Here is a 14,172-nt window from a genome sequence, read left to right on the forward strand (position 1 = left end):
AACTCTAAGATCACAACAACAAGTCCAAACTTCCTTCTTTCGCTGCCCGGAGAAATGAATATGTATATTGTACAGACAACTGCAGATTAAAAGAAAATAATTGTTTGATTACTTCTGATGTATTTAAATGATACTCCACTATATCATTTGAAATACTGTTTTCGGTACTTAATTCTTGTTCTCTGGACCTTTTTTAACTTCACCGAATGACCAGGCCATTGAAGATGGTCAGAAGTCGTCGTCTTCTTTTTTTTTTTTTCACATGAGACCATTAGCTTAGGGTATGTCTACACTTAAACCACTACAACGGCACATCTGCAGTGCTTGCAGCATAGATACTATCTACACTGATGGGAGAAGTCCTCCCATCAGTGTAAGCAAGTCACCTCCCTGTTGACCTACCACTGTCTACACTGGGGTTAGGTCAGCATAGCAATCTCTCTCGGGGTGGCGGTGGATTTTTTTTCACACCCCGAGAGATGTATTTGTGCTGATTTAAGTTCCCAATGTCGATCAGCCCTTAGAAAGAAGAGTTAAAGGACCCAGTCAAGGTTTATGCAGGGCATAACGAAAACATCTTGTCATACAAAATGAAACAGAATGGCTACTCAATAAAATTAATACTAAGCCTGTTTAAAAGAGATACTATTTCATATACTATGTAAATAGCCTGTAGAATTTGCTGTCTAACAAAATCAAATTCTGTGCACACACGCCCCCCCCCCACAAAAAAAAATTAAAAAGTAGACATTCATTTTGGCGTAGTGAAAGGTAATTATGCATCAGGATGTAAACATTGCACAATTGACTAGTTGCTTTTCTACTGTGTGTGTGTGTAAGCATTGCTGGAGCAGGAATATTTCCATTAATGCATCAATAGGCCAATTCTAGGTTACCAAATTCTGTTGCTTTAACAGTGATCGCTTCTAGCATTCGGTACCACATGGTTGTGTAGGAGCTAAATCCATTACTTTAGTGGATTTGCATACGGTGGTGATAGATAGGATATGTATGGGCTCCTTTGAAAGAAATTCTGACACTTTTCTACTTTTTTTTCTAAATCTTGCTGTACCAAAGTTCTCAAGGTTGCCTCAAGGAGCCAATGAAGACTGGTGGCCACGTGGAAGAAAGTTATGGAGTGAGAGTGCCTCCATTTGTGACACCAAGGAATGGTAAGTGCGGATAGACATCATCAAGTCGGGCTTATTCTACTCAGCGAGTCTTTTAAATGAATGAGAGTTAAGTTTGTAATAGTGAAGTTGCAAAGGTTGAGACTGGTACCTTAATTGTGCCTTTCTGCATGTATTAAGTCTAATTACACCAGACTTGTATATATGCAATGCATTAGCCTTTAATAGTCCCATCATGTCATATATAAATGCATGTAAAAATATGGAAGCATCCATGTCAGAAAGTTGTTACAATTCTGTTTGCTATTACTATAAAAGCTGTTACTTCTGTTTATCTGTCTTCCTGTACAGAACAGCTTGTCTAACAAGTTGAAAGACATAATACTTAACTTTAAGGCCATTGTACTATGCGGGGGTTGGCCAATTAAAATTGTCGCCTTAGGAGGGGTCGGTGGGATGTTGCCCAGGCTGTACTCAGTAAGGGTGGTGAAATGCTGACCTCCAGTGAGGAGATCGTCGAGAGATGGAAGGAGCACTTTGAGAAACTCCTCAACCTGATGGAACAAGATTAGTACTGGCAGTTGGGTCCTGAAGATTATCCATCAGGGATACTCCATACAGTTTCTTTCCTCCTTTTCTCACAAATCCTGTTTCCAGTCGTCGTCCTGGGACCACTCACTAATTGATTTTTCATCAGGAGGTGACAGTGCATCCCACCTCAGTACTAAGAGCGGGGTTCTACTCCCCATATTTCCTAATTCTCCAAAAAAGATGGTGGGTGGAGACCCATCCTGGACTTTCAACAACTCAACATCTTTATCAGCTGAAATTCAGGATGATTATTTCGCAAGGGATGTGGTTCGCGTCTCTCGTCATGAAGGACATATATTTACATGTGGATGTTCACCCATCCCACAAGAAGTTCCTATGTTTCATGGTGGGAGAGGAACACTACCAGTTTTGGATCCTCCCCATTGGACTCACTACAGCACCCAGAGTATTCAGAAAAGTTTTCTTTGAGGTGGCAGCCCAGGTGAGGCACCAGGGCTACATGGTGTTCCCATACCTGGTAGGCCGATCTTGTCAGGAAGTCATGTCAGTGGCTGGATCTCTTCAGTAACTTCTTGCTATCGTAGGCATTTTGTATAAATGAAGAAAAGTCCGTTTTGTCACCCACAAGGACAACGAGATTTATAGGAGTACAGCTGAACTTAGTTTCTGCAAGAGCATTTCTCCCTGCAGATGGATTTCGTGTGATGAGCAACCTGATTTCCCACATCATCCATGAAGTATGGGGCACCAATGTGTCTCACTGTCAGGCCACGTGGGTGCATGTACCTATGTGATGCCATTCACCAGACTCTGCTTGTGTCTGCAAACTTGTCTCCACTAGATTAGCAGCCAAACTGGGACTGCATCGACTCCAAATGACTGTTCCTGCCAGAGTTCTCACCTCCCTCTCCTGGTGAGGACTTTTTCAGCCCTCCCATATCAAGATTGTTTGAGTTCCACATAAATCAGACAATATGCTTGCTTGTATTTTTCCTGAAACCCCTCGCTTATTCTGAAGACAAGAGACTTCACTCCCTTGATATCAGGTGTGCTCTGGCATTCTACCTGCAAAGAACCAAACCCATTAGAAAATCTGACTCTTTATTGCCATAGCAGAGCGATCGTGTGGGTAAGCCATATCCTCCCAGAGGATTTCTAAAGTGGGTTTTGAGATGCATCTTAGAATGCTACAAAATATGGGGGGAAAAAAAAATTCCTGTTCGGGGGGCATTACAGCTCCCTCCACACGAGCACAAGCTGCCTCCACAGCATCCCTATCAGATGTTCCTCTGCAGGTCCCTTGCAGGGCACCAACTTAGAGTTCTGTCCACATGTTCATGACATGCTACTCTCTAGTCCAAGCAGTAACTGCAGATGCAGCTGTAGGAATGGCAGTTCTACAGGCATCTCTGCTGCCACCTTCCTTGCACCCTTTTCTAGTCTGAACACTGTTTACCAGTCGCCCATGTGTGGAATATACATAGGGACCAGCACTCTAAGAAGAAATGGCGGTTACTTACTGTAACTGGAGGCTCTTTAAGATGTGTGGTCTCTATCCGTATTCTACCACCTACCCTCCATCCTCTCAGCTATGGATCTGGTTCGATTTCGGTAAGAAGAGAAACTGGAGAGGTGTTGACCCACACTGCCTTTTATGCCCTCGGTCGGGAGCACGAGGGGAGCTACAGACACCAGTTTGAAGAATTTCTGGACTCTGGTGCATGCATACTCACATGTGGTCCCTATCTGCATTCCACACCTCAAAAAACCTTCAGTTACAGTGAGTAACCTCCATTTCTCTGAGTATGATCTTCAACAAGCTTATCTGTTAGCTCTGCAACTTTATGTTGGTGATTGGCTAATCAGAAAGTCATTTACAGTATAACTGGCAAATCTAGTTTTGAACCTAATTAGTTGATTTTTGTTTTCAATTCATACTTTCTCCTCCTCCTTCCATACAGGTATCAGAGGTGCTGAAACTTGGGGCCCACTCTGGTCTCGGAGAAGTGATGTGAGCAGGTACAAAATCTCTCCTAATTACGTTCATCCATGTTCAGCTTCCTGTGTTTGGCTTCCAATTTCCTGGTATTTTTATGTTAATATCTGTGAGTGGGGGGGAATAAAAGTTAATGTGCATCACCTGCAGATACTGAGGAGAAACCTCTTTGGAGGGACTTAGTAAATTATGGAACACAGCCAAGTAATGGGCATCTTGTGCAGGATGGGCCACACTATCATACTGACTACACACAACTGCATCATAGTCTTGGAGGGAGGGGAATTAAAGTGGGACATTTGGATAGCAGGGTAAGGGACAGTTGTAGCTCTAGAAAGTGAGGAAAGCAGTGCCCAGCTAGCAGTCAAGGCTTTTAGTACTAGGGAAGGAATGTCTCTCTTGTATGAGTAGGGTTAGAGACGTATGTAAATAGCTGTTTGGGAGGAGGAAGCATAAACTCTCACTGGTTCCCACTCTGATTTACAGAAATCCTATTGCATGGTATTAGATATTACCTCACCCACCTTGTCTGTCTTTTATTGGACCAACTTCTGCTAGTGAGAGACACAAGCATTCGAGACGCACGGAGTTCTGGGAAAGGTGGTACTTGCATTACAGCTAAATGCAAGATGGAACAGATTGCTTAGCATAAGGTAGAATGGCCTGTTAACACCTCTGCAGTCATTGGACAAAGGGTCGGGGCTAGCAGGTAACAGGTTGTTGTCGTAATAAGCCATAAATCCAGTGTTCGGGCCATGATTTTTAGTGTCTAGCAGAATTATGAATTTAAGCTCCCAGGCTCGTTTTTTGAAAGTGTTGTGCGCGGGCTTCCTTTGAGGATGAGGACTGCTAGGTCAGATATAGAGTGATCACTTTATGAAAAGTGTTCACCCACAGGTGATCGGTTATTTTTGTCTTTTTTTATAATTTTCATGTGTGACTTCCGCCACAACTTCAACATCCACCACCTGCTCTTTAAACTCTTTCTGGAGTGCTTCCATACTAATAGCAACTTCTTGGACACCACAATCAGCTTCAACAATGGAACCTTACAGACCACGATAGGCAAGAAATACATGGATCGCCACCTCTACCTTCGTAGATCCAGTAACCACCCCAAACACACCCAGAAATCTGTTACCTACAGCCAGGCACTCAGGTACCACAGAATATGCTCTGAGGAGAAAGTCTGGAATATACACCTTAACTCAATCAAAACCGCCTTCACCAAACAAGGACACTCCAGCAGAGAAGTAGATTGCATCATGGAACTGGACACCAGTTTATTCTGAGAGAACCTGCTTCAACACAGATATAAAACCTCCTTGACCGCAGATCCCTAGTTGTCACCTCCTTCCCCCATTGGAACGAGTATGCAATATCCTCAAAATACAACCCAGACTCAATGGGAACCTCATCCTGAAAGATCTTTTCTGAATCTGCACTTCTGGCCTTCAAACAACCCCTGAGCTTCTCCAAGCTCATAATCTGAAGCAAGCTCCCCACAGACCAACACACCCCAACCCACCGGGGCAACACCAGACCTTGACAGAAACAGACGCAAAACCTACGGACATCTCAACTGCTACAATGATGAACACCTCCCACAGCACACCTTGGATCCTACACAGGCCTATCATAATGTGGTATACCTAATCTAATGCATTAAATGCCCCAATAACAATGTGGATGAAAGCAGACAAATCACTATGCTCTTGAATGAACTCACGCAGGAAATTTTATAAAAGACAAAAATATCCTATCACCTGTGGCTGAAGATAACCGCCATACTGGATCAAACCAGTGGTCCATCTAGCCCAGTATCCCGTCTTCTGAAGCATGTGGCATTGGCCACTGTCAGAAGGAATGAATAGAACAGCCAATCATTTGAGTGATCCATCCTCTGTCGCATCCACTCCCAGCTCCTGGCAGAGAGAGGCTGGGAACATTCAGAGCATGCTGTTGCATCCCTGACAATCCTGGCTAATAGTTGTTGATGGACCTATCCTCCAGGAACTTATCTAGTTCTCTTTTAACCCTGTTACAGTTTTGGCCTTCACAACATCCCCTGGCAACAAGTTCCACAGGTTGACTGTGCGTTGTGTAAAGAAGTACTTCCGTTTGTTTTAAACCTGCTGCCTATTAATTTCACTGAGTGACCCCCTAGTTCTTGTTACGTAAAGGGGTAAATAACATTTCCTTATTCACTTTCTTCATACCAGTTGAGATTTTATAGACCTCCATCATATTCCCTCTTAGTGATCACCTTTCCAAGTTTAAAAAACTGGGACTTCTCATCTTTCCTCATATGGAAGGTGTTCCATATCCCTAATCATTTTTGTAGCCCTTTTCGGAATCTTTTCCAGTTCTAATATAGATCTTTTTTTTCTCTCTGAGATGGGGCAGCCAGATCTGCATGCAGTATTCAAGATGTGGGCGTACCATGGATTTTTATAAAGACATTATGATATTTTCTGTTTTATCTATCCTTTTTTCTAATGGTTCCTAACATTGTTAGCTTTTTTGATTGCTACTGCACATTGAACAGATGTTTTTAGAGAACTATCCACAATGACTCCAAGAGCCTTTTTGAGTGGTAACAGCTAATTTAGACCATTTTGTACATATAGTTGGGATTTTCCATTGTGTATTGGCATTTATTGACATTTGAATGTCACCTGCCATTTTGTTTCCAACTCACCCAGTTTTGTGCGATCCTTTTGTAATACTTCGCAGTCTGCTTTTGAGTAATATTGTATAAATTCCAGATAATTGTCTACAATTTTTGCCACTTTGCTGTTTACCCCCTTTTCGAGATCACTTATAAATATGTTGAACAGCACTGGTCCCAGTACAGATCACTGGGGGGACACCACTATTCACTTTCCATTCTGAAAAATTGACCATTTATTCCTGCCCTTTATTTTCTGTCTTTTATCCAGTTAATGATCTAAGGGTATGTCTACACTACGAAATTAGGTCAAATTTATAGAAGTCAGTTTTTTTAGAAATAGGTTTTATATATTCGAGTGTGTGTCCTCCCACAGAAAATGCTCTAAGTGCATTAAGTGAATTAACTCGGCGGAGCGCTTCCACAGTACCGAGGCAAGCGTCGACTTCCAGAGTGTTGCACTGTGGGTAGCTATCCCACAGTTCCTGCAGTCTCCGCTGCCCATTGGAATTCTGGGTTGAGATCCCAATGCCTGATGGGGCTAAAACATTGCTGCGGGTGGTTCTGGGTACATATTGTCACGCCCCCGTTCCCTCCCTCCATGAAAGCAAGGGCAGACAATCGTTTCGTGCCTTTTTTCCTGAGTTACCTGTGCAGACGCCATACCACGGCAAGCATGGAGCCCGCTCAGGTAACCGTCACCGTATGTCTCCTGGGTGCTGGCAGATGTGGTACTGCATTGCTACACAGTAGCAGCAACCCCTTGCCTTGTGGCAGCAGATGGTACAATACGACTGGTAGCAGTCATCGTCATGTCCGAGGTGCTCCTGGCCATGTTGGCCAGGAGCGCCTGGGCAGACATGGGCGCAGGGTCTAAATTTGGAGTGACTTGACCAGGTCATTCTCTTTAATCCTGCAGTCAGTCCTATTGAACCATCTTATGGTGAGCAGGCAGGCGATACAGATTGCTAGCAGTCCTATTGCATCATCTTCTGCCAGGCAGCCATGAGATGTGGATGGCATGCTGTCCTTCTGCACCGTCTGCTGCCAGCCAAAGATGTAAAAGATAGATGGAGTGTATCAAAACAAGAAATAGACCAGATTTGTTTTGTACTCATTTGCTTCCCCCCCTCCCCTGTCTAGGGGACTCATTCCTCTGGGTCACACTGCAGTCACTCACAGGGAAGGTGCAGCGAGGTAAATCTAGCCATGTATCAATCAGAGGCCAGACTAACCTCCTTGTTCCAATAAGAACAATAACTTAAGTGCACCATTTCTTATTGGAACCCTCCGTGAAGTCCTGCCTGAAATACTCCTTTGATTTTAACTCCCTGAAGCCAACCCTGTAAGCCGTGTCGTCAGTCACCCCTCCCTCCGTCAGAGCAACGGCAGACAATCGTTCCGTGCCTTTTTTCTGAGCGGACGCCATACAAAGGCAAGCATGGAGGCCGCTCAGCTCACTTTGGCAATTAGGAGCACATTAAATACCACACGCATATACATATTATATATATACACGCATATACGCATTATCCAGTAGTATATGCAGCACCAGAACCTGGCAGAGCGATACTGGGCAGAGTAGGTGACGTCAGCGTGGTCACGTGAGTGATCAGGACATGGACACAGATTTCTCTGAAAGCATGGCCCTGCCAATGCATGCATCATGGTGCTAATGGGGCAGGTTCATGCTGTGGAACGCCGATTCTGGGCTCGGGAAACAAGCACAGACTGGTGGGACCGCATAGTGTTGCAGGTCTGGGACGATTCCCAGTGGCTGCGAAACTTTCGCATGCGTAAGGGCACTTTCATGGAACTTTGTGACTTGCTTTCCCCTGCCCTGAAGCGCATGAATACCAAGATGAGTAGCCCTCACAGTTGAGAAGCGAGTGGCGATAGCCCTGTGGAAGCTTGCAATGCCAGACAGCTACCGGTCAGTTGGGAATCAATTAGAAGTGGGCAAATCTACTGTGGGGGCTGCTGTGATGCAAGTAGCCCACGCAATCAAAGATCTGCTGATATCAAGGGTAGTGACCCTGGGAAATGTGCAGGTCATAGTGGATGGCTTTGCTGCAATGGGATTCCCTAACTGTGGTGGGGCTATAGACGGAACCCATATCCCTATCTTGGCACCAGAGCACCAAGCCGGCGAGTACATAAACCGCAAGGGGTACTTTTTCAATAGTGCTGCAAGCTCTGGTGGATCACAAGGGACATTTCACCAACATCACCGTGGGATGGCCAGGAAAGGTACATGACGCTCGCATCTTCAGGAACTCTGGACTGTTTCAAAAGCTGCAGGAAGGGACTTTATTCCCAGACCAGAAAATAACTGTTGGAGATGTTGAAATGCCTATAGTTATCCTTGGGACCCAGCCTACCCCTTAATGCCATGGCTCATGAAGCCGTACACAGGCAGCCTGGACGGTAGTCAGGAGCTGTTCAACTACAGGCTGAGCAAGTGCAGAATGGTGGTAGAATGTGCATTTGGACGTTTAAAGGCGCGCTGGCGCAGTTTACTGACTCGCTTAGACCTCAGCGAAACCAATATTGCCACTTATTACTGCTTGCTGTGTGCTCCACAATATCTGTGAGAGTAAGGGGGAGACGTTTATGGCGGGGTGGGAGGTTGAGGCAAATCGCCTGGCTGCTGGTTACGCGCAGCCAGACACCAGGGCGGTTAGAAGAGCACAGGAGGGCGCGGTACGCATCAGAGAAGCTTTGAAAACCAGTTTCATGACTGGCCAGGCTACGGTGTGAAAGTTCTGTTTTGTTTCTCCTTGATGAAACCCCCCACCCCTTGGTTCACTCTACTTCCCTGTAAGCTAACCACCCTCCCCCTCCCTTCGATCACCGCTTGCAGAGGCAATAAAGTCATTGTTGCTTCACATTCATGCATTCTTTATTCATTCATCACACAAATAGGGGGATGACTACCAAGGTAGCCCAGGAGGGGTAGTGGAGGAGGGAGGGAAAATGCCACACAGCACTTTAAAAGTTTACAACTTTAAAATTTATTGAATGCCAGCTTTCTGTTTTTTGGGCAGTCCTCTGTGGCGGAGTGGCTGGTTGGCCGGAGGCCCCCCACCACGTTCTTGGGTGTCTGGGTGTGGAGGCTATGGAACTTGGGGAGGAGGGCGGTCGGTTACAGAGGGCTGTAGTGGCAGTCTGTGCTCCAGCTGCCTTTGCTGCAGCTCAACCATACACTGGAGCATACTGGTTTGATCCTCCAGCAGCCTCAGCGTTGAATCCTGCCTCCTCTCATCACGCTGCCGCCACATTTCAGCTTCAGCCCCGTCTTCAGCACCCACTTACTCTCTTCAGCCCGCCACCTCTCCTCCCGGTCATTTTGTGCTTTCCTGCACTCTGACATTATTTGCCTCCACGCATTCGTCTGTGCTCTGTCAGTGTGGGAGGACAGCATGAGCTCAGAGAACATTTCATCACGAGTGCGTTTTTTTTTCTTTCTAATCTTCACTAGCCTCTGGGAAGGAGAAGATCCTGTGATCATTGAAACACATGCAGCTGGTGGAGAAAAAAAAGGGACAGCGGTATTTAAAAAGACACATTTTATAAAACAGTGGCTACACTCTTTCAGGGTAAACCTTGCTGTTAACATTACATACATAGCACATGTGCTTTCGTTACAAGGTCGCATTTTGCCTCCCCCCACCGCGTGGCTACCCCCTCAACCCTCCCCCCTCCCCGTGGCTCACAGCGGGGAACATTTCTGTTCAGCCGCAGGCAAACAGCCCAGCAGGAACGCACCCTATTTCAACCAGGTGACCATGAATAATATCTCACTCTCCTGAGGATAACAGAGAGATAAAGAACAATGTTGTTTGAACACAAGCAAACATGTACAACAAAGCATTGCAGTGTAATGATTCCCAAGTACGTGTTACTGGCCTGGAGTGGTAAAGTGTCCTACCATGAAGGACGCAATAAGGCTGCCCTCCACAGAAACCTTTGCAAAGGCTTTGGGAGTACATCCAGGAGAGCCGCGAATGCCAGGGCAAAGTAATCCTTTCACATGCTTGCTTTTAAACCATGTATAGTATTTTAAAAGGTACATTCACCGGAGGTCCCTTCTCTGCCTGCCAGGTCCAGGAGGCAGCCTTGGGTGGGTTTGGGGGGTACTGGCTCCAGGTCCAGGGTGAGAAACAGTTCCTGGCTGTCGGGGAAAACCGGTTTCTCCGCTTGCTTGCTGTGAGCTATCTACATCATCATCTTCTTCATCCCCAAAACCTGCTTCCGTGTTGCCTCCATCTCCATTGAAGGAGTCAAACAACACAGCTGGGGTAGTGGTGGCTGAACTCCCCCTAAAATGGCATGCAGCTCATCATAGAAGTGGCATGTTTGGGGCTCTGACCCGGAGCGGCTGTTCGCCCCTCCGGTTTTCTGGTAGGCTTGCCTCAGCTCCTTAAGTTTCACGCGGCACTGCTTCGGATCCTGTTATGGCCTCTGTCCTTCATGCCCTGGGAGATTTTGACAAAGGTTTTAGCATTTCGAAAACTGGAACGGAGTTCTGATAGCACGGATTCCTCTCCCCATACAGCAATCAGATCCCGTACCTCCCTTCAGTCCATGCTGGAGCTCTTTTGCGATTCTGAGACTCCATCATGGTCACCTCTGCTGATGAGCTCTGCATGGTCACTTGCAGCTTGCCACGCTGGCTAAACAGGAAATGAGATTCAAAAGTTTGCGGGCCTTTTCCTGTCTACCTGGCCAGTGCATCTGAGTTGAGTGCTGTCCAGAGCAGTCACAATGGAGCACTCTGGGATAGCTCCCGGAGGCCAATACCGTCTGATTGTGTCCACAGTACCCCAAATTCGACCCAGCAAGGCTGATTTAAGCGCTAATCCACTTGTCAGGGTGGAGTACAGAAATCGATTTTAAGAGCCCTTTAAGTTGAAATAAAGGGCTTCATCGTGTGGACGGGTGCAGGTTTACATCGATTTAACGCTGCTAAATTCGACCTAAAGTCCTAGTGTAGACCAGGGCTATGAGAGGATCTTCCCCCTTTTCCTATGACTGCTTACTTTGCTTAAGAGCTTTGGTGAGGGACCTTGTCAAAGGCCTTCTGAAAGTCCAATTCACTGTATACACTGGATCACTCTCTTTTCCATATGTTTGACCCCCTCAAAGAATTCTAGTAGATTGATGAGGCATGATTTCCCTTTACAAAGCCATATTGACTCTTCCCCAACGCATTGTGTTCATCTATGTGTCTGATAATTCTGTTTTACTATAGTTTCAACCAATTTGCCTGGTACAGAAGTTAGGCTTACCAGCTGGTAATTGCCAGGGATCGCCTCTGGAGCTGTTTTAAAAAAATTGGCATCATAATAGCTAGACTCCAGTCATTTGGTGCAGAATGAGATTTAAGTGACTGATTACATATCACAGTTAGTAGTTCTGCAATTTTACAAGGTAAGGTATTTCCAGCAGAGAGAGGGGGAAGTATTATTACCATTATACAAGACACTGATGAGACCTCATCTGGAATACTTTGTGCAACTTTGGTCTCCCTTGTTTAAAAAAGGATTAATTCAAACTGGAACAGGTGCAGAGAAGGTCTACGAGGATCAGAAGAATGCGGAACTTACCTTATTAGAGGAGACATAAGGAGCTTGGCTTGTTTAATCTAATCAAAAGAAAACTGAGTAGAGATATGATTGCTCTCTAAAAATACATCAGAGGGATAAATACCAGGGAAGGAGAGGAGTTATTTAAGTTAAGGGCCAATGTCGGTACAAGAACAAATGGATATAAACTGGCTATCCAAAAAAGGTTATGCTTGAAATGAGACCAGTTTCTGACCATCAGAGGAGTGAAGTTCTGGAACAGCCTTCAAAGGAGAGCAGTCGGGGGGGAAAAATCCCAACTGGTTTCAAGACTGAGCTCGATAAGTTTATGCAGGGAATGGTATGATGGGACTGCCTACAATGGCATGTGGACCATCTGCGACTGCTATTAGTACATATCTTCAATGGCCAGGGATGAGACATTAGATGGGAATGGCTCTGAATTACTACAGAGAATTCTTGCCCAGCTGTCTGACTGGTGGGTCTCACCCACATGCTTGGGGGTCTAACTGATTGCCGTATCTGAGGTCAGAAAGGAATTTTTCCCCAGGTCAGATTGGCAGAAACCTTGGGGAGGGGGGAGGTGCCTTCTTCTAGAGTGAGGGTTGACCTGCTGGTTTGAACTTGAGTAAATGGTGGATTCTCTGTAACTTGCAGTCTTTAAATCATGATTTGAGGACTTCAGTAATTCGGCGAGAGGCTATGAGCATATTTCAGGAGTAGATGGGTGAGGTTCTGTGGCCTGCAATATGCAGGAGGTCAGACTAGATCAAGATGGTCCCTTCTGGCCTTAGTCTATGAATCTGAGTGGCTGTTTAAATAGAAAGAAGTCTTCTGTTTGTACACCTTGTGCTGTAAAAGTACAAAGCTGTACTTTCTATAAAACATCTGGGGTACCTAACCTGGATATTGACTGTCTTATCACACTAGATTGAATTTGTCTTCTAATGTACAGTGGGTTTAGTATCCAATACAAGTCTTATTATCTATGGTTCCCTTTTTTAAAAAAAAGAGAGAGACTTGGATCAAAAAAACACGAGAACTTTTTCGTTTTGGAGCATTTATATTGATAGAAGTAAAACCTGTCCGTCTATAATTCCTTGCACAGTAACATGCTGCACTTCGGATGCTGTATGGTTTTCAAGGGTAAGCGTCTTCTGGTAAGGATAGCAGCTCCCCTTGCAATCGTATAAGAGTCAAGTGAACTTACTCTATCCACCCACTTTAAGACCATGTCTGCACTACAGTGGCACAAGTCTGATGCTGTGGCTGTGCTGCGTTAGCACTGTACTGTTAGATGCTTCCTACTTTGACAGAAAAACCTCTTCTGTCAATGTAGGTAATCCACCTCTCCAAGAGACAGTGCTAGGTCAACAGAAGCATTCTTCCATCAACCCAGTTGGATCTATAGTGAGGTTAAGATTGACCTAACTCTCATACAGGGAGTGAAATTTTTTTCAGACTTGTAACTAGGTTGGCCTAACTATCTGGATGCATACCCGTCAGGTAAACTAGTGCTTTCTTTTCATGAGGAATTTTTCATTTATATTATAAAAGACTTTACAATTAATGATTGTCGTGCATTGTATCTTAACTTTTTAAGCTGCATCTTGTATCCTTATTTTAGCCATGCTTTGGGACTAGCCTCAGTCCCCTACTTTTGATGGGTATTTCCAGATTTCCTTCCCTTCGTCTTTCCCTTCTTCCTCACCTGCATCCCCTCAAAGTATTGATGCTAGAGAATGGGTCAAGTTAAACTCTTGTTCTTTTTGCACATTAGCCAGATTCCAACCCCACAGAGAGCATTTCCCAACCCTCCCCACACAGCCCTGACTCCTTACCCCAAAGGTAACTTACTAAGTAAATATAAGTTGTGAAACTCTGCCTGTTTTTGTCTCTAAGATCTCAGATTTCAGCAGAAAACTCACAAGAGCCTGAAATGACACTTGAGCAGAAAAATGAAAGGGTAAGTTTGGAAGCTCCAGCTTTTTTCCTCTTTTGACACATGTGATATCCTATAACTAAACTGTGCATTCAACTCTAACTGTGCACTTCCGTACTTGAGCATATCATTGAACAATGTGCTTAATCTAGTGGCATATGGCTTTTGTGGTAGTGTGGTCTTTCTGTGACTTACAGAAGATAGTGATGGTGGAAGACCCCTTGTGATTCTGGGCTGTGGTCAGTATGCTGCATCTGCTCAGTTTCTCTTCTGTCCATCTTGGAAGCTGATGG

General features: G+C 45.1%; 1 protein-coding gene across 3 annotated transcripts in view; it reads left to right on the top strand.

Moving 5' to 3' along the window:
• SENP2 (SUMO specific peptidase 2) overlaps positions 1-14,172 on the top strand; it is a 50,270-nt gene that overhangs the window by 26,765 nt on the left and 9,333 nt on the right. For all 3 annotated transcript variants that reach the window (XM_048863748.2, XM_075132287.1, XM_075132286.1), the window contains 3 exons: positions 1,078-1,172; positions 3,644-3,701; positions 13,840-13,903. In XM_048863748.2, the coding sequence (XP_048719705.1) occupies positions 1,078-1,172; positions 3,644-3,701; positions 13,840-13,903 (217 nt within the window). The remainder of the gene's footprint in view (positions 1-1,077; positions 1,173-3,643; positions 3,702-13,839; positions 13,904-14,172) is intronic.

This window comes from Caretta caretta, chromosome 9 (genome assembly GCF_965140235.1).
Source record: "Caretta caretta isolate rCarCar2 chromosome 9, rCarCar1.hap1, whole genome shotgun sequence".
NCBI lineage: Eukaryota > Metazoa > Chordata > Testudines > Cheloniidae > Caretta > Caretta caretta.